The 20,449-nt window shown below is 48.1% G+C and overlaps 1 protein-coding gene across 2 annotated transcripts in view; it reads left to right on the forward strand.

Annotated features, from left to right (window-relative positions):
* Nucleotides 1-19,231, forward strand: part of Uros (uroporphyrinogen III synthase) — a 27,669-nt gene extending 8,438 nt beyond the window's left edge. The window contains exons 2-10 of one of the 2 annotated variants that reach the window (XM_008845993.3): nt 1,623-1,913; nt 2,126-2,209; nt 3,233-3,329; nt 6,492-6,566; nt 10,601-10,675; nt 15,498-15,578; nt 16,078-16,163; nt 17,190-17,288; nt 18,423-19,231. In XM_008845993.3, coding sequence (XP_008844215.1) covers nt 1,851-1,913; nt 2,126-2,209; nt 3,233-3,329; nt 6,492-6,566; nt 10,601-10,675; nt 15,498-15,578; nt 16,078-16,163; nt 17,190-17,288; nt 18,423-18,560 — 798 coding nt within the window. In that variant the 5' untranslated portion in view covers nt 1,623-1,850 and the 3' untranslated portion in view covers nt 18,561-19,231. The remainder of the gene's footprint in view (nt 1-1,622; nt 1,914-2,125; nt 2,210-3,232; nt 3,330-6,491; nt 6,567-10,600; nt 10,676-15,497; nt 15,579-16,077; nt 16,164-17,189; nt 17,289-18,422) is intronic. The other variant, XM_008845995.3, reaches the window with a different exon arrangement.
* The last annotated feature ends 1,218 nt before the right edge of the window (nt 19,232-20,449 follow it).

The following is a 20,449-nucleotide window of genomic DNA, read 5'->3' on the forward strand; positions in this document are numbered from 1 at the left end:
AAATGAGTTTTTCTATATGAAACAGTATATCTTCAAATGAAATGGAGATCTTTCTTAAAGGTTAAAACCTCATTCAATTTTATGTCTTAGAGGGTTTATACTGAGTTCAAAATTTTATAATGGTATTAATTCAACTGTGAACCGAATTTAATACTGAAAATACTGAAAGAGATGCATCTTTGCTCTGGAAATTTTTATTTAATATGTTAATGCTGTAATGAAATGCTTCTTCTAAAAACAAAAAAAAAGTGATTCTTGTGGTAAAGATATTTATGATAAAATACAATTATACATAATAATTACGATTTCAGAAAAATGAAAATAAATGGGAGATACATATGTAGAAGACATTAAAAACGATGACCTCTCTCTAAAAAGACATTCATGAGATCATTAAAAGGCTGTGACATAAATCTCAGAGCTGGAGAGATGGCTCATCAGTTAAAAGCACTGGCTACTCTCGCAGAGGACCTGGATTCAGTTCCCAGTACTGATATAGTGGCTAATTCCACTGTAACACCGTCTTCTGGCCTCCATGGGCATTGTATGTCACGGGTGCAATTACATGCAGACAAAATGTTTTTGCACATAAAAATAGTTCCTCACCAAAAAAAAAAAAGTAAGTAAATGATAAGTACTAAGAAATACGTGCTGTCCGTATTCTGACATGTATTCTTTCACATCTTTGCACATAAATCACACTATTTATGTAACTGATTCCTGCTTTTTTTTTTTTTTTTTTTTTTTTTTTTTTTGGTCTTTTTGAGACAGGGTCTCTCTGTAGTCCCAGCTGGCCTGGAACTCACTGTGTAGCCCAGGCTGACCTTGAACTCAGATATCCACCTGCCTCTGCCTCCCAAGTGCTGGGACTAAAGGCATGCATCACCTCACCTGGCCTGATTCCTGCATTTTTTACTTAACATGTTTGATTACATAATGCATGTAATTAGGCTATCTGTCAGTATTCTAATGACTCAAAATGTGTCAGGATTCAGTTAACCAGCCTCTTGTTGGCTGCTTACACTGTCTCCTGCTCTTTCCGGTTATAAAGATGGCCAGGATGGAATTTTTATGTAAATCCTTTTGCACACTTTTGATTGCTGCCTTTTGTTTATCCTTTAATGAAATTACAAGAAGAAAGGGTATGGATTTTGTGAGTCTTTATATATGAAACGTTGACAAATTCTTTGGTGGGTTGATAGGACATTTGAAAACATTTATAAACATTGTTTGAGAGGTGCAAGAGTCAATATAACTATTTCCTAAAGTACTTACAAGCTGCTTAGTATGTTTATGTTGACAGAAATATTTGTTTACTCAAATTATTTACCTTTCTAAAAATTAAGATATTAAGCTGAGAGTGGTGGCGCACGCCTTTAATACCAGCACTTGGGAGGCAGAGGCAGATGGATCTCTGTGAGTTTGAGGTCAACCTGGTCTACATAGCAAGTTCCAGGCCAAGTGGGGCTACAGGGAGACCCTGTCTCAAAAAGACCAAAAAAAAAATTAAAATATTAATTCTCTATCTTTCCTGGTTGGCAGAATTCGCCCCACTTCTCTCCTTTCAGCCACAAATGCTTGGCCTTGGACACAACTTCACTAGTGACTCTCCTCCTTTCCAGGGGATATCAGCTGCTGACATGCTGTCCCTTGGCCACTGATAAAGTGGCGGGTCTTCAGAAAGAACAAGCCCATTTAGGCTGAGTCACTGTGGGGAAGGAAAGCTCTGCACAGGCGATTGGCTGCCTCTTTTCGTCCTTCACCAACGTTACCTGGGAAGAGGCTTCAGGTCTTAGTAGGATCAGGTCTCTTGCCCATCCCAGTGCCTTTTTTAAGGATTTCCAGGCACAATGAAGGTCCTCCTGCTGAAAGACGCCAAGGAGGGTGACAGTGGCCAGGACCCATATATCCAGGTAAGTGGCTGAGCTACCTTCCTTGTCCCCTAAGCTAGACTTTCTTTGCTAATGGAGTCATGGAGGCTGGAGTTGGGTGGGGTTGGGAGCATGCTAAAACTCTGTGCACTTGATGGCGTAGCATAGCAAGACATGGTTGATGTGGTGCCGTGACCCTTCCCCTGCTTCCAAAGCAGTCCTGGCCCATCCAGAACGACCTTCTTCCTTTACAGGAACTTGGACTGCATGGATTGGAGGCCACACTGATTCCTGTGCTATCATTTGAGTTTCTGTCTCTTCCCAGTTTGTCAGAGAAGGTGAGAGCCCCATGCCAGGTCTGTGCCCATAGGACCCCAGCCATAGGAGTGTTTACTAGTCCTCATTTTGGCACTGGATGTGAGTACAAAGGCAGCGCACCCTCACCTGGCTCAGGAACTCCCCCAAAGGCTTCTCTCCCTGAGCATCTGTATGCTCCTTCAGGAAGCCCAGGGCCCCGGAGATCAGCCTCGAGAGCACCCACATGCATGGCTCTGTGAGTTAGGACCCTTTCCTTCATGTCATTCATCTACCCCTGGCCTCTGCATAGCGGACCAGACAGTGTTTTCCTATTTTAGAAAGTGAGGTCTCAGCTTAGCAACTTAGCCAAGCATCCAGCCAGTAAAGCAGGGCCAGAATGGAAACCCAGGGACCACTGCCTCACTCCTGCTGGGGGAGGCCTCGAGATACTGCAGGACTCAGTTCCAGTAAAGTACCCAAAATGTTTCAGACAGGCGTTTCTGGGCAAGGGTGTAGCTCAGTGGTTGAATGCTTGCCTAGAATGCAGAAGACGTGTTTGGTAGCCTCACTGCAAAAAACAGAGATTCAGTACCACACTTTGAGTGAAGTCAGATGGCCACAGCAGCTCGGTGGCTGGCTCAGAATAAATGTTCAGCAGTTTATCACCATTACCATCTTTGAAACCCAGGCTTCAGCTGAGTCCTTGGTATTCCAGCTGTATTGTGCAGATCAAGTCTGTCTACACCCCACTGTACCCCAGTCCCAGTGCCAGGCTGGGTCAGCTGCCCTCCGTTCTGCTGTCATGCATTCATGATTGGGTTCTAGTTGCCTGTCCCTCAGAAGGAGCTTCTTGAGAGAAGGGCTATGACAGTAACTGAGCTCCCCTGTGCATTAAGCCAGACTAGCTGCAGGCCTACAGTCAGCACTGGACAGGTGTGGAGGGGTGGAGGGTTGAAGAGGAAGAAGTAGTTAGCTTACTTCTTTTGGAATTTGGGGTGCAAGCTCTTTGGGAGATGCTGAGCCTACGCCACAGCATGGAATGACTGCTGCTTTTTGCTGTGCAGCTGTCTCAGCCTGAAGGATTTGGGGGACTGATTTTCACCAGCCCCCGAGCAGTGGAGGCAGTGAAGCTGTGCCTGGAGAGAGACGGCAAGACTGAAGGTGAGCGCGGGCTGCTCTTGATTCCGCTGGACTCTGTCTACTCCCGTTTCTTTCTTGAGACTAGATACCAGAGGGGCTGCCTGCCCAGCAGAACAGGGTACCTGGAGGTGCTGGGCCACAGGAGCCTCCTAAGCCTCCAGAAAGACATGGCTGAGGGGGAGCTCTCTTTTGCTATTTATTTATGTATGTATTTTATCACACCTATTTATTGGGGACTGGGCACACATGTCATCGCGTTTGTGTGGGGGTCAGAGTGCAAGTCATGGGAGTCGGTTCTGTCTTTCTACCATGTGGGTCCAGGGATCAAACTCAGTTTGTCAGGCTTGGCAGTAAGCGCCTTTATCTGCTGACCATCTTACTAGCCCTTGCTAGCGTTTTACATGTTCGATTATGTGTGGTGCCAGTTTCTTCCTCTGGAAACAGGATAAATATCACTTTCCTCAGTGGATGATGAGAAAACTTAGCAATAGGGAAGGGTTTCATGCCCTGCTTGACCCTTTCGTGGACCCTCTTCCCTTTATCCCTCTCCATCACAGCAAAGACCCTGCCTATCCCCTCACACCCAGGCTCCAGACTGCCTGGCTACTTAGCTGACACTGACAGACTACCCGTTGTTCTTCAGAATGTGCACTAAATATAATGCACAGCTGTGCGCAGTACTGTGCCCGCACTGAACAGGTCATTGAAGGCTTGGAGGACTTCCTCCAATGGTTACAGGCAGTTGGGAGATGGTCGGTGTGGGGCTCTAGAGTGCTGTGGGCCCATGCAGCCATGCTGGCCTTGGTCAGCTCCTTGTCCTCTGCCCCTCAGTGACCTTGCCCTGGAGCAGGTCTGATGCTTATACCCTGAGATGATCCTATTCCTAGCTAGCTAGAAGGTATCAAGTGCCCACTCTGTGCTAGTGCCATCTTCAGTCTGTCCTGTGACACCGATGCCAGCAGTAGTTTCACTTGGCAGATGAGCTGAGAAAAGAGAGGGTGGAAGCCAGGTGTGGTGGCACATACCTTTAATCCCAGCACTTAGGAGGCAGAGGCAGACAGATCTCTCTGTGAGTTCAAGGCTAGCCTGCTCTACATGGTGAGTTCCAGGCCAGCTGGGGCTATAGGAAGAACTTGTCTCAGATTTGAGAGAGAGAGGGGAGGAGAGGGAGAGGGAGAGGGAAGGGGAGGGGAGGGGAGGGGACTCAAAAGACCATAGCCAGAAGGTCTTAAGCCATAGGTTTCTGGTTCTGGCTGCACAGTCTGAGTCCCAAAGAGGGCAGCAGGACAACGCCTGGGACGGAGTGTGCAACTCCTGGGAAGGAGTGAGGGCGCTGGTGGTGTCGCTGTTGTGTTGTCTCCTTGTACAAGCCAGCTTGCTTTAGATAAGCCTAGGAACACAGCCTCCTGCTGAGGTGATGATGGCGCTCCCCATAGAGGCAAGCACCTGTGATGACGGTGCTCCCCACAGAGGCAAGCACCTGTGATGACGGTGCTCCCCTTAGAGGCAAGCACCTGTGATGACGGTGCTCCCCTTAGAGGCAAGCACCACGAGAAGCTCAGACTCAGAACTACTGTTGTTTCCAAGTAGAGAAAGGAGGCTCCAAGCAGCGAAGCACGGCACCCCACCCCCACTCGGGCTTGGGAGTGCTTTGTCCCAGACTCGCATTTTCTCTGTGTGTGCTTAGAAAGTGGAGCTAATGAAAAAGAAGAAAACCTAAGAGTGACGGGCGAGGTTGCCCTTAGTGTGTGCAAGACCTAGGTTTGAAAAGCTTCAGATTCCAAAAAACAAACAAAAGATCCAGAGTGGATTCTGCAACATCTTGTCATGCCTTACAGTTTACAAAGCATCGCCCACACATTTTCTAACTTTGAAGTTTTATTCTCACACGTGTGTGATAGGCGAGGTATAACTTACCCCGCTTATCTTGGTGAAGAAGCAGGCTGGGGGCGACCGAGTTGGCCAGGATCACACAGGATTAAGGGGCAGAGCTGGCTGCACAGCTGGGTTCAGATCCAGCAACTCTCTGTCATTGTTCTCCTGTGAGCCTTAGAAAATACCTGTCCCTATATCTGTAGGTAGGAAAGATGGGAAACTCAGTTTGGGGTTTCTGTTTAAAATCCAGTCCTGGGGGCTGGTGAGATGGTTCAGCAGTTAAGAGCACTGGCTTCTCTTGCAGAAGGCCGAGGTTTGATTCCCAGCACCCTCATGGCAGCTAACAACCATCCATAAGTCCAGTTCCAGGGATGCCCTCTTCTCACCTCCTCAGGCATTGCATGACATGGATGCACTTAAACACATGCAGGCGATACACTCATACACATAGTAAATAATAAAAAAAATTATATTTATTGAGACAGGGTCTCCTTGTAGTCCCAGGTGGCCTGGAACTCACTATGTTGACCAGGCTGGCCTTGAACTCACAGAGGTCCACCTGCCTCTGCCTCCCGAGTGCTGGGACTAAAGGCATGCACTACCACGCCCGGCTTATAATAAATAAAATATTTTAAAAACTAATTTCCCTTAGGGGTATGTAGGGTGGGTAGCTAGGTTTAGGAAGGGAGAATTGTATTGTTTGTCTTCTAAAATGTTTTGTAACAGTGGCCTTATGACACATTTGTGCAATCCATCTCTCCCTGTTCTTCAGTTTATAAAGATCTCTGTCATAAAGTGTATTTTGCACTACACTGTTTGTTAATGGTGGCAACATTACTTCTCCTTTGACCTAGTATGTAAGTGATTCATCTCATCTGAGATTACAGCATGACTACTTGCATTAAATTTATGTCCCAAATCAAATCAGTCTATTGCTTTAATCAAACATGTAGGTTTTTTTTTAATGACTTGACTTTACAAATTTTTAATGTCACCATACAAACAAGTTCTTCAAGTTGTCTGTCTTCTATTAATAGTAACAGGAAGCAGTGCTGCCAGCACCAGCTGTAGAAATGAGTCACTTCCTGACATCACACTGAGCAGTTTCCCAAAGTGATCTTAAATATTCTGCCTGCAGAACTGAACACTTTAAAAATGGAATTATTATACTTTTGTAGTTTGAGGTGCTGTTCTTTGCATTTGGTCGTTAACAGCTGGCTTTGCTCATGAATCTCTGGGGATGAACAAGCACAAGGCAAATGGCCAGTTGGTATGTGCAACTCAAACATGATGTCATGTGTTTTACAGTCTGGGAAATGTCTCTGAAAGACAAATGGAACGCCAAGTCAGTGTATGTGGTTGGAAATACTACTGCTTCTCTAGGTAAGGAGTCACCCCCAAAACAAAACCAAAGGCCAGGTGTGGTGTCACGCCTTTGATCCTAGAACTCAAACGAAACCAAATACTGAGTTTTTTTGTTTTTTTAAAGGTAGGATCTCAGTATATAGCTCAGGCTGGCCTCAAACTTGTGACCTTCCTGCCTCAGCCTTCCAAGTGCTGAGATTATAGCATGTGCTACCAAGCCAGCTCCTTAATTCAACTTTTTAAAAAATTTTATTTATATTTTATATGTGTAAGTGTTATGCCTGCCCGTGTATAAGTGCACCCATGTTGTACAGTGCCCAGGGAGGACAGAAGAGGGCGTCAGATCCCCTGGAACTAGAGTTACAGTTGTTAGCCACCATGTGGGTGCTGGGATTCCAACATGGATTTTCTGCAAGGACAGCCAGTTCTCTTAACTGCTGAGCCATCTCTCCAGCCCCCTTAATTCAATTCTTAAACCTCATTTGTTTACTTATGAAATTTGCAGAAAATAATTAGCTAAATATACCATGTTATTTATCAGGGTGGGCAATAAAACATTTATTCAAATATTGCTGCATGGCATTGAAAATCAGCTCACATCTTTTAAGAAATAGTTGATCGGGGCTGGAGAGATGGCTCAGCAGTTAAGAGCACTGACTGCTCTTGCAGAGGACCCGGGTTTGGTTCCCAGCACCCACATGGCAGCTATGAACTATCCTTAACTCCAGTTCCAGGGGAATCCAAAGCCCTCTTCTGACCTCTGAGGCTTTGTACGACATGGGTGCACTCACATACATGCAGGCAATACACTCATACACATAAAATAAAAATAAATTTCTTAAAAAAGAAATATTTGATCACTATATTTCTTTTTTCAAAAATGTTTTACTTGGCCAGGCATGGTGGCGTATGCCTTTAATCCCAACACTCAGGAGGCAAAGACAGGCAGATCTCTGTGAGTTCAAGGCCAGCCTGGTCTACATAGTGAGTTTCAGGACAGCTGGGGCTACAGGGAGACCCTGTCTCAAAAAGACAAAAACAAAACAAAAAAAAAGTTTTATTATTTTTATGTGTATGAGTGTGCTGCCTGCATGTATGTAAGTGCACCTGTGTTGTGCAACATCCAAGGCGGTCAGAAGAAGGCGTCAGATCCCCTGGAACTGGAGTTATAGACAGTTGTTGGGACCCAAACCCAGATCCTCTGCAAGATCATCTGGTGCTCTTAACTACTGAGCCATCTCTGCAGCCCTTAATTTTTTTCTTTTTTTTTTTGGACTTTTTGAGTCAGGGTCTCCCTGTAGCCCCAGCTGTCCTGGAACTCACTATGTAGACCAGGCTGGCCATGAACTCACAGAGATCTGCCTGCCTCTGCCTCCCGAGTGCTGGGATTAAAGGTGTGTGCCACCACACCTGGCAAGCCCTTAATATTTTCAAAAGTTTTATTTAAATGTTGGACAGGAAATTAAATTATTTACCTTTAAAAAAATTAAGATATTAAGCCAGGCATGGTGGAGCATCTGTAATCCCAGCATTGGGAGGCAGAGGCAGGCAGATCTCTGTGAGTTCAAGATCAGCCTGGTCTACATAGCAAATTCCAGGCCAGCTGGGGTTACAGGGAGACCTTGTCTCAAAAAGACCAAAAAAAAAAAACTAAAAAAACTAAATGTTTGCAACTTCTTGGTCATGAATCCCATTGTAAAGGTGCTTAATAGCACTGAATTATATGCTGAAGAAATGGCTAAAATGGTGAGCTTTATGTGTTGTCATGATGTATTTAAAAGCCCAATTCTCTAGGGAGTGGTATTTTAGTTTTCCACATTTCTTACTATCTCCTATATTTTTTTCAAGTAGTCTTAAATTCATACATATTTCAAGTATAAAAGATGAACAGTGAATTAAGAGTCAGTATTCTAGCATCTAAGTACTTAGAACAATGCTGGGCACTGTGAATACATGAACCTATCACTGTGCCTCACAGGAGCTCAGTTTGCTAGGTGACTTTAACAATACTGTGGGAATGTGTAGTGTGGGTAAAAGAGCTCAAGAATTAAAAATACATTTTCCAGAAAGCCATTCGAGGTGGAGGAAAGGCTGGAGGCCGCTGGCTCTGTGTCAGGGACTTCCCCACGAGCTCAATAGGCAGCTCCAGAGCGGACCTGGTACTTGGCTGTCAAGGGGAGCCACCTCTGTTCTCCACATCTCCCTCCCCACAAAGAATTTGCTTCTCTTTCATGATGCATGGTGTTTCTCCTGGACAATGAGAGGAGAGAAAACAGTACAGGCAATCTCTGACTTGGGTGCCAACAACTCAGCTGTCCTATGTAACATTATATAGTCAGTTTTCCTACTTGGATTTCAGTCATCCACATTTAGACTTCCACACAAGCTGAAACACCTGAGCTACCTGTGCGAACATCACTGCACTTGTGCTCTGGGCTGTAGTTACGTAAGCGTTAGCTGAGCACAGGCACTGCAGGGCCCCGCAGCCAGTCTCATAGCAAAGACAGCCACTAATATACTGAGGGCCCAGTAGCCTGCACAGCATGGCGTGTATGCTGGACAAAGGGAAGGTCCACGTCCTCAGGATGGAGGAAGATGAGGTTTGATCACATTGCTTAGAACATGTACACTATGAAACTTGCGAATTGCTTATTTCTGGAATTTTCCATCTCGTATTCTGAGGCCACAACTGATGAGTAGCTGAAACAGAGGAATATGAAATGGCAACTTAGGGGGCCGGCTATATCCAGGGCCGGCCTCCCAGCAAGTTCTCAGACCCCAGTTCGGTTCCCAGGAACTTTAGGGTTCTCTGGAGCTCTCAGCCTTCCTGCGAGCGGCGGAGGGAGGTCCAGCCTGGGTTGGCAGTGTGGCGAGGCTGCTGTGGTCCTGAGCATAGTTTACACCTGCATGAGACTTTTTTCTCTGGTTTACTACATTTAAAAAACTTTTTATTTTATGTGTATGTGTGTTTTGCCTGCATGTAGGTAAGTGCACCCATGTCGTGCAATGCCTGGCAGAAGACAGAAGAGACTGTCAGATCCCCTAGAACTGGAGTTACGGAACGTTGTTAGCTGCCATGTGGGTGCTGGGATTCGAACCCAGGTCTTCTGCAAGAACACCAGTGTTCTTAACCACTGAGCCATCTCTCCAGCCCTGGTTTAGTACATTTTTAATTCATGAATTACAAGCTGATGGTGCTCACATTAAAGCTGTCATTAGTGACGGAGGAGCTTGTTGTGTGCCTCCTATCAGAATGCCCACAGCATGTCTTCTCTCTGGGAGGCTATCTGTTGCTCTGTGCAGATAGCAGTGCTGAGTGGGCCGTGCCTTCAACAGCATCCTCTAGAGACTGGCCACATGTCCACAGTCTAGGGAGGGCAAGGAGCATTTGTCTGTCTGCTTCTTGCTCTCTTCAAGACTAGAAACCTTACAAGCTGGGCTGGGACATCTTGCTGGCAGGTCCCTGTGAAGCCTGTCCTCCTGCTCCTCCACTCCAGTATGGCCATGTCAGCCCATTACCCCTTTCTAGATGGCAGCTGACCTCATCTTCCATTGAAGTGAGAGCTCTCTAAAGAGTAGCTTGCAGAACTTGTAGACCCCCCCCCATGCCACCATGTCCGAGTGATAAGCCGATGCCAGCAGTTGGCCTCATTATCTCACAGAAGCATGAGTCGGTCCCACAGGCTGCTCTTTTCAGTCTTGTAGATAGTCAAGTGGGCTTCAGAGAAGTTAGTAAAGGCAAAGCCCCATCTAGGGGAGGTGCGGCCCAGGTTACCCCTCACCTCTGAAGTTGTCTATCTTCATATCCTAGCTTCCAGAGGAGACTTCTGTGTTTTGGAAAACAATGCCTGTATATTTGCACTTTTAAAAATAATGCAGGAGCCTGGCATGGTGGCACATACCTTTAGTCTGAGCACTTGAGGCAGGCAGAACTCTGTGAGATCAGCCTGGTCTACATAGTGAGTTCCAGGCCAGCTGAGGCTACAGGGACACCCTATCTCAAAAAGACTTTAATAAATGTTGGAAGAAATTAATTTTTTGTTATTTTCCAGTGAGTAAACTTGGGCTGCACGCAGAAGGAGAGCACAGCGGAAATGCAGAGAAGCTTGCGGAATATATCTGCTCCAGTGAGTAGCAGCAGCCCGCCCCAAATGACTTCACCACCAGGAGGGACTGGGTCCTTCTCTGAATTCCCTCCCCACAAAACATGTTCCCAGGCAAAGAACTGATTGCCTGTCAGGTCATCCTTGGGCAGCATATGGACAGGGGTTTAGAATGACACTGGCTCTGGGGTTGTTTGGCTCTGAATGGGGATTTGCTTTAAGCTTATTATGGGATTGTAGGCTTCTGAAGAATACAGAGGTTTTGAAGTGAAGGTGGGAAGGACTGGATATGTGCCCTCCTCCTTGCATCTCCCACCCTCTTCCCGTGTGTCTGATCCAGATGGAAGCACAGGTCCTTGCAGCTGTCATAGCCATATGGGATTGAAGTAGAATTCTCTTGCTGTGTGTCACAGAATAGGAAATCCAGACTTTGCTCTCAAGGTCAGACTGGACCTGATATTTTCAGCTTTCAGGAAGGTCTCCATCCGAACTAGCAAACTCGGAGGTTGGAACAGCAGAGCCCTAGGGACAGTCCATCCCTGAGGCTTGGCTCTGACCAGGTCTATAATGTGCTGACACCACTGCTGAAGTGCATGGGAGTCTGCTGAGCTGGGAGGAGGGCAGGGCAGCGTGCTGCTGCACTTTGTTGGAAGCAGGCCTCTTCTCTGTAGCGGCAGTCAGAGTGGGTGGGAGAGACCTGCAGTGAGTCCTTTTATGGCTTCTTTTTTAGACAGTGGTAAATGGTTCTGCTTTAGGTAAAACAAAGTATTTGTTTAAAAAATAAGGCTTCTCAAGGTGGACTTGTACACTGAAGTCTCATAAAGTCCTCCTGCATAAGTTACTACCGTTGCTAGAAAGTTCTTTAGTGCCTGTCTTTTTGTGTTCTCCTGGGAGCTTATCCTAGGAAAGCCCTGAATCTTGCAAGCACTGTGAACTGGGGCTCCCCAGAGTGTAGGTAGGCCTTGGGTCATGAAGCCTGCAGGAGACTTCAGCAGGCAGGCAGGGAACAGCAGAGGCCCTTTCCAGATTGTTAATTCTCCCCTTTTCCCCAGTACTGAAAGATGGATCTGCCCTGGGTGGCTTTAACTATCAACTGGACACAGCCTAGAGGTGCCTGGGAAGGGAGTCTTAACTGAAGGGTTGCCCAGATCAGATTGGCCTGCGGACATGTCTGTGGGACATGTCTGGATAACTAATGATGTAGGAGGGCCCATTCTTGGGTGGCACCCTGCCCTGGGCAGGTGGTCCTGGGCTGGGTTAGGAAAGCTAGCTAAGCTGGAGCCTGAGTGTGCTTTCTGCTTCCATTCTTGCTTGAGTTGCTGCCCAACTTCCCTCAGTGGACTGTGACCTGTAAGCTGAAATGAAGGTTGATGTCGGTGTTCCTCCTGGGATCAAGTACCAGCCTGAATTAGGATTAACTGCTAGTTCTGTAGACGGACAATTGTCTTCCACCCGTTTCTAGGTCAGAACTCGAGCTGTACTTGCATTTGATGCATCTGTCCTGGAGAAAACAGAAGGGACTGAACTGTTCCTCATTCTAAGGCTCAGAGTCATCAGGCTGGTTTTCTTGCTTTGTAAGCACAAGGCAGAGGGATCAGTGCCCCCCTGGGAGCTCTCACTGTGTTTCAGCTAACTGGCTTAGACCAGCAGGGTAGAGAGTAACATGCTCTGCCCTGGTTCTGAGGGTACTGGGCTGCATTCTTTTTTATTTCGTTTTGTTTCTTTTTTGTTTTGACATAGTCCTTAGCCCCAGCCTGCCTGGAACTCACTATGTAGATCAGGCTGGCTCGATCTCACAGAGCTCTGCCTGCCTCTGCCTCCTTAGTGCTAGAATTAAAGGCGTGAACCACCACGCCTGGCATCCTTTTTAATTTTTGGTTGTGAGCCTAAGCCTTTAACGGCTGCGCCAGCTCTGCAGCCCCTTTTTAATTTTTTAAGGTTGTTTATTTATCGTTTGTGTATGTGTTTTCAGGAGTAGGTTGTCTGCTTCTACCCTGTCGGTGCTGGGGATCAGACTCAGATGGTCAGGTTTGGGGACAGGCACGTTCACCTGCCCTGGGCTGCACTCTTTGTGGAGCTGCTGCTTCTACTTCATCACCTGCCCTTCTGTGGCCCTGATCTTCCATTTGCAATTGGAATATACAAGTGAAGCCCAAGTTAACCGCCAATGAGGCTCTTCACCCCGGTTTTACAAAGCTTTGAGATTCTTTCAGTGTCTACTTTGCAGCACAATTTTAAAAGCTAAAACTGCCACCAGTGTGTAGTGACCAGGCCAATCCTAGTTGCTGCTCACTTAGTTTACTTAACTGCTGTTTACGGTGAGACAGGCATTATTGTGGAACTTAAAGTTGTTAACCCATTTAACCTGATGGCTCATTACACTTGTCCTCCTCTCCCAGGAGCTCTCTTCTAATGGGAAAGGAATAACTAGTTAAATGTATAAAGTAGAAGACAGCTACAGCTTTTAAAAAAATATTTTGTTATTTTCATTTTATGTGTTTGAGTGTATTGCTTGCATATAATAAGTGCACTTGTGACGTGCAGTGCCCACGGAGGTCAGAAGAGGCCATCGGATCCCCTGGAGCTGGAGTTAGACAGTTGTTAGCCACCACGTGGGTGCTGGGAATTGAACCCAGGTCCTCCTTAAAGAGCAGCCAGTGCTCTTAACTGCTGAGCCATCTCCCCAGCCCCAACAGCTACAACTTTTAAAAATAGGTAAACAGAGGCAAAGGTGACTGCACTGCCCTGGTTGGAAAGGCATGAGTTTGCAGAGTTCCTGCAGCCTGGGGACTTGCTGGGCTCTTTTGGGCTCCTATTGGCCTCATGTGCTGCAGTTGAGGGCCTGTTGACTGCATGGCCCTAGTCTCACCTAGTCTAGGGGCTGTTCACAGATCTTTGCCTGTCCTGTGGCACTCCTCTCAGGCCCCGCCCCTTCAGGCCCCTCCTTGGCTGCCTGACACTTCCCTAGCACCTTGGGTGCTGTCAGCTCAGCTCTCTTGCAGCCCAGTGCCAGGCTCCCTCTGCTGGGGGAGTGGAGAGCACAGCACTGTCAGCTCCACCCACTGAGTTGACCTAACTAGATTGAAAATCAGCCAGCTTTGCCATGCATTGGCCTGAGTTGAGGATACATTCACAGAAATTAAGCTTTTCTCAAAAAGGAATGGGTTGTCATTGTGTGCAGTTTAGTTTTGAGACTAGGTCTCACTCAGTAGCTCAGGCTGACCAGGCTGGCTTCAAACCTGAAGCGACTCTCCTGCCATGTCTCCTGAGTACTGGGACTGTACGTGTGTGCGACAGTGCCAAGCTGCTTTGACTTCTTGCAGAATTAGCTCTCAGGAGATACAAGTCATTGGATCTGCCCTCAGAGGCAGTGTTTTCTCTCTCTTGTCCTCAGGACAGTCCCTTTCAGGGAAGGCAACTGAGCTGACTGCACTGTGCTAGTCCCAAGCGGCCAGATAAGTCCCTGCCTTCAGGAGCCTTGTACCACTGTGGCCTTGGGAATGACTGATAGGACTCGGGCCTAAACTTCCCTCTCAGCCAGGAATCAGTCTGTGAAGACATGCAGGAAAGGGAGACCCTTGAATCTTGACAAAGCCCTTTGCATGCCTTCGGGTTTAGGCTTGCTGGAAAACTGGGCTTCTGTTTTGCTGGTAGCTTCCCATAAGTTCTCTGGCCTCTAGCCTCCTGCACTCACGTAGCCCCCAATGAAACATGGACAGATAGACACAGGCGAGGCCCCTGGGCTAGGGTTGAGAAGACAGCACCTGAACATGACTTGGGTCTGTAAAAGTTGTCAGTGGGAAACAGAACTCAGCAGGCACCTGTCATCTTTAACGGTCCCCAGTCACTGTGTTCTTTGATGTTGATACTAACACTTACCAAGCAGTTTAAATGAAGGGCCGTCCGCCAGCAGTGTCTTTCACATGTACTTCACAGGAAGTCGCCCGCAGCTGTTCCTGTCACTGGCTACTGCGTAGGAAGCCACTGCTGGCTGGAGAGTTTGCTTCATTCCTTCCTCTGATTTCAGTCACCAAAGATGTATTCAAAGGAATCCTCACGATGTCGGAAAGACATAATGCTTGTGCATGACCAACACCCATTAAAACCTCTTACATCTGACAGATAGGGAAGGATCAGTTGTAGTAAAATGCTTTGTTTTCGCCATCGAGGAAGGTTCTGGCATCTGACAACCCACTAGTTTGGTTGAATAGTATTGTTGCAAATTGCTGTGCAGTCGTATGCTGCCATCACAGCTGCCCAAAGTGCTCAAAGATGAATATACCGTCAGGTTTCCACAGGTGGACCCGGGTGCTGGGGCACAGTGAGAGCCAGGTCACAGGAGCAGCCTTGGGTCTTCCGCCCTTTGCACATGTGGGTAGGTGGCTGCTAGAGTGGCTGGGAGAGCAGTGGGTAGGGAGCTGTCCAGACTGTCCCCTGCTGCCTCCTGAGTTGAACCCTGGCTCATCTAGGGCCCAGAGGTAGAAAATCTCTGCCCAGTGCCAATGCCAAGACCTACCCTTAACTTTCCTTACTTAGCTACATGCCGAGTCTATAGCCCAGATAGTGACCAGAAGTCAGGGAGCCCCGTCCTGACCAGAGGGAGTTCACGCAGCAAGTGCAACAGTGGTGACTTGTTCCCGCTCCTCTTAGGTTCTTGAGTAACCACCCACCATCCAAGTCAATACAGGGTAGTAGTTGCTTTTCCACTGACAGGTGCTGGAACTGAGATCTGGGAGCAAAGCTAAGCCTGGAACCCCAGAGGTTTTGTCACCCTGGGCTGCCATCCCCTGCCCTGTACACAGCATCACCCTTTCAGTTTTTACAAGGTCTGCTTATATGTTCCCAGGGGAGTCTTCAGCATTGCCTCTCCTGTTTCCCTGTGGAGCCATCAAAGGAGATGTCCTACCCAGTAAGCTCAAGGACAAAGGTGACTAGAATGTGTTAACCGCATCCCTGAAGATGGGCGTCTTGAGACCCAGAAACTGCACGTGGTCCCGTACTGGCAGAGCTGGGATGGCAGAGCTGGGATGCAGTTGGGTCTCCTGCTGATCACCCTCTCTTGAGAGCTGCTCTGGACCTCCCTTCCTGATGTCATGTCTGTGGAATTCCTGGGATGGCCAGGGTCAGACCTGTGTGGACAAACTCACACAAACTTAAGAACAGAAGGCATCTCTGGGTGCTGGTGAAGACTCTGGTTTCCAGGTCTTTCTTTGCTAACTCGGCCTCCCCACTAAAGAGCTGCTCCATATGCTCTGTGAGTTGCAGAGGGCTGGCTGGGGTCTCTTACCCCTACTCAGCTCTCCATTCTGAGCAGCTGGTTCCAGGAGGGTTGTGCTATGCTGACAGTCCCCGTACTGGGGTAGCAGAGGCTTCGTTCTTCCTATTCCTGTGAAGTGAAGCCTGTGTCTGGTTTTGATTATACCCAGGGATCCCCATGGAAAGCATGAATGTCTACCAGACAATTCCACATCCTAGAATCCAAGCGGACCTGGAGAGCTACTATTCCAAGCAGGTACATGGGGTTTCCAGGGAGAGCAAGCCATGGCGGGGCAGGCCGTAGGGCATGAGCATGGGTTGGGGGCATGAAATTGCAACTACTGACTCTCCATGGGGTTCCACTGTCCCCAGCCATGTGATTCTGAGCAAGTGGCTGTTCTGGGACTCCATTTATGTATCTGTGAAATAGGAATAGACCCATCTAGTAAAGTTTTATAAAAATTAAATAATTCATGCAAAGCTGTTTTATGACATCTATCATATACACAGGCCTGAGGTACCCAGTGGCCTTGATGTTGGCATTGTGCTCCATTGTGTGGGTGCAGAAGCTGAGCCCACACTGGGAAGAACCTGCTGTGGAGTCTGAACTGGCTTTGGGAGGCCTCCCTCAGGCAGGAGTGGCATACTCTCCTCGAGTTGGTGGATATCCTCACCATTTGGGGTTTTTTTTGGTCTGAGACAAGGGGTTAGGGTTAGGGTTAAGGGTTAGGGTTAGGGTTAGGTGCCTGGGACACCTCTCTATGTAGATCAGGCAGGTGATCTCACAGAGATCCACCTGCCTCCACCTCAGAGTGCTGGGATTAAAGGCGTGTGGCACCACGCCTGGCATCCTCACCATTTCTGTTCAGATGCCACATCCCATTGCCCTCCTAGAACTAGCTTCCACATGACTTGCCTGTTCTGAGGGGCCTGTTAAATGAAGCAGCATAAATGCACAGAAAGCGTGTGGGGAGCCCAGGAGCTGTTTGCTCCTCCCCTGGAGGTGGAAGCTGACAGAAGCCAACACAAGTGCTGATGATTTCATCAGTGCTGTTTAACCCCAGGAGCTATAGGCATTGACTCAGTTGCTGAGACCTGGCCCCACTGTGCCCATGTCCTCTGTCCAGGCAAATACAGACTGGGGGACTGACAGAGCAACCAAGAGGCAGGGCCAGCCTCTCCAGTCATAGTGCCTTGGTGGGGCCACTGCTGGACAGGAGTGGGGTGTTGAGCTGGGGAGTGCCGTCTCCTGCTAAAGGTAGCTCTCTTTCCTTTGCTACAGGGTGTCCCAGCCAGCATCACGTTTTTCAGTCCTTCTGGCCTTAAATATAGCCTTGAGTATATTCAGGAGTTATCTGGTGACAGCTTCGATCAAATTAAGGTATGGAATTCTGTGGGCCTTAGTCTTTTCCTCTTTACTGGTTGTCCCACAGTTTACATGTCAAGTCAGAGCTCTGGGCCCAGCAGATGCCTGTGAACTGACCGTGGAGTTGGAGGCCCTGCCACTTTCTAGTGCTCAATGAGAGTTGCTGGACCCATCTCACTCTAATTTGGGGATGATCATCTCCTTTTGTCCCATATAGCTGTATGTCTGGCCTTCCCTGCATGGAATTGTAAACCTTGGTTAGATGAGAACCCAAGTGAGGCCCTTCCTGCAGGGTTTGGTGCAGGTGTTGGCATCCTTTGCCTCCTTTATTTCCTGATAAACCTTTTCAAATAGTCGCCTGTTTAAAATTTCTCCCGCTTACATTCACACCTTTCAGGAACTGTATTTGTTACGAGTCTTAAGTAATCACAAAAGGTTAAGGGGTGACTTCTGAACTGAGCTTGCTGCTTATGGCTGACTTACGTACAAGTGCCCGAAGGAGCCATGCCAGAGCAGTATGGGGTCATGTCATGACAAGTGAATGGAAGCCACTGCGTTTCCTGCTTCTCTCCAGCCTTCTCACAGCAACCACAAAGCCTGTGAATGGCCATCTGCACTTCGAGGTCATTCGTCTGTCACTGAGCCCAGCTCTAGCTGTTTCACCCTGACCACCTCATCTAATTAATCCCCAGCAGCCCAGTGGCAGCCTGGTTAGAGACAAGGTGGAGACCAGAGGGAGGGGGCACCAAGGCCTGTCCTGTGCTGCTGGGATTTGAATCCTGGCCCTCCAACTTATATGACTGTGTGTTCCCTGGGGGTCCAGATCTACCCTGGCACTCCCTACTCCACCTGCTCCTACCCAGTACCCCTGAAACTCAAGTACAGCTGTCTGCAGCTGAAGCCCCTGAATAGGGCAGGTGTCTTTCCTGAGCCTCCTGTCTGCCCACACCCAGTCCTGTGGAAAGTGGCATGAGGTGATGGGTCCTGACCAGTGTTTTGCATGCTGTGAGGTTCGTTTTAAGTTAGATGGCACTGTTGTTTATATGGAAACATCACAGGAGAGTGATCTAGCAGAAAGAGGGCAGGCTGACATCTGCACACAGCCCTTGCTATAGTAGTAAGGACTGCTTGTCCCTTCCCTTTTGGCAGTTTATAGCCATCGGCCCCACCACAACCCGTGCTTTAGCTGCCAAGGGCCTGCCTGTGAGCTGCACAGCAGACAGCCCCACACCACAAGCCCTGGCCGCCGGCATCAGGAAGGTGCTGCAGCCAAACAGCTGCTGCTGAACTGCACTGGGCCCAGCCCCTTTCCTGTGGGGCAGCTCACTCCTGCCTCTGGAATGGAGCCCAGAACCAGAAAGGGCTCTGGAGAAGCTGCCACTGTCAACTCCTACCTGTCACTGGAGCAGAAGCACCTAGATTGGAGATGGAGCCAGTCATCTCCTAGATGGAGATTGGAGCCTGGGAGCCTGTCAATGTGTTCCAGAGTTCAGCTTGGAACCTAGGCCAGGTGCACCCTGGCTCCTGGACCTTGGGAGAGCTTCCTGTGCCCAGCAAGAAGGACATCAACCACATGGTGACTTGTGCTCGCAGCCCATTATTGTTCACCAGGTGTTTCTCTGTGCAGAGCTGTGTTCAGGGGAACAGACAGGGCCACCTCTGACGCCCATTATAAAAATGATAAATTGCTGTGTGTGAACTAGATTATTCATTCTACAAAAAAAGGACTGTGATCCAAGGTTGCGACACAGTCGTAATCCCAGCACTTGGAAGGTGGAGACTGGACAGTTGGGAGTTTAAGCCGGCCAGAACTGCTTAGGAAGACCCTGTCTCGAACAACAAACAAACAAGAAAGAAAGAAACAGGATCTGCAATCCCACCTTGTTTGCTATGGATAATTATAATTCAAATGCAGAAATTTTCTTTCATTTAGAAACAAAATATATCTGAGGACTCTGTGTTTGTGTGTACTAACAATTGTAGTGCTCTGCTGTGATGAATGGTTTCAATGTCAACTGGCCACAAATTAGAATCACCTGAGCAGAGAGCCTCAGCTGAGGACCTTCCCTGACTGCCTTAATCCACGTGGGAGGACCCACCTCAAATGTAGGTGGCACCTTCTGGTAGCAGCCCCCCTAAAAAGGGACGGGGCAGGAGGAAGATTATCTGCCATTTGCTTCTGTGGTCTTCCCTCTTGACACTGCTGCTGCTGCTGCTGATTTAGCTGTTAGAACCAGTGTTTGCAGGCTTCCATCGTTAGACTAAGGACCAGTGGCTCTCCAGGAACCCTCCAGGGTTTCGGGTTTGGGTGCCAGATTGGGACTTCTAAGGCACCAGCCTGAAGCATGGAGCAGCTCCCGGGTTCTCCATCTCTCAAGTGGGATTCAGCTGTTACTATTTCATTGTAAGCTGTAGGGTCTGTTCCTCTAGAAAACCCTAATATACTTGCAGAAAGGCTCTGAAAAATCTGTCTCCAAACTGTATTTGAACTTTGAGCTGGGTTAAGAAAACCATTAGTTTTTAGGGGTTTTTTTTTTTTTGGTCTTTTTGAGATGTAGCCCTGTAGCCCCAGCTGGCCTGGAACGCGTTACGTAGACCAGGCTGGCCTTGAACTCACAGAGATCCACCTGCCTCTGCCTCCCAAGTGCTGGGACTGAAGGTGTACGCCACCACAACTGGCTGTCTTAGTCTTTCACCAGTCCGTAGGCTGACAGGAAAGACGAATGTGCAGCATCAGAGCTGGGAGGTCAGGTTGGAAGTCATCTATTCATCTTTTTTTGTTTTTGAGACAGGGTTTCCCTGTAGTCCCAGATGGCCTTGATCGCACAGAGATCCACCCGCCTCTGCCTCTTGAGTGCTGGAATTAAACCCCACACCATTTTTATTGTGGTTGGAAAGCATTTTAAACACAGCCCGTGCTCCTTCATGGTGCAGTGGGCCTTACAAGTGTGATCTGTTCCTTAGAACAACCCTGAAAGAGATAAGCTACCTCCTGTCATCACCATCAGGAGAGGAGGAAGAATCAGGTGATAATCAGGATAATCAGTTCTCCAATAATGGTATGCTATGGTTTACTGATGGCTGGAATGTCTCTCAGAGGTTCACATGTTAAGAACTTGGTCCCCACTATGATGCTATGGGAGCTGATGGAACCTTTAAGAGGCAGGATGGAAGGC

Source organism: Nannospalax galili, unplaced genomic scaffold (assembly GCF_000622305.1).
Source record: "Nannospalax galili isolate Female #2095 unplaced genomic scaffold, S.galili_v1.0 scaffold362, whole genome shotgun sequence".
Lineage (NCBI taxonomy): Eukaryota > Metazoa > Chordata > Mammalia > Rodentia > Spalacidae > Nannospalax > Nannospalax galili.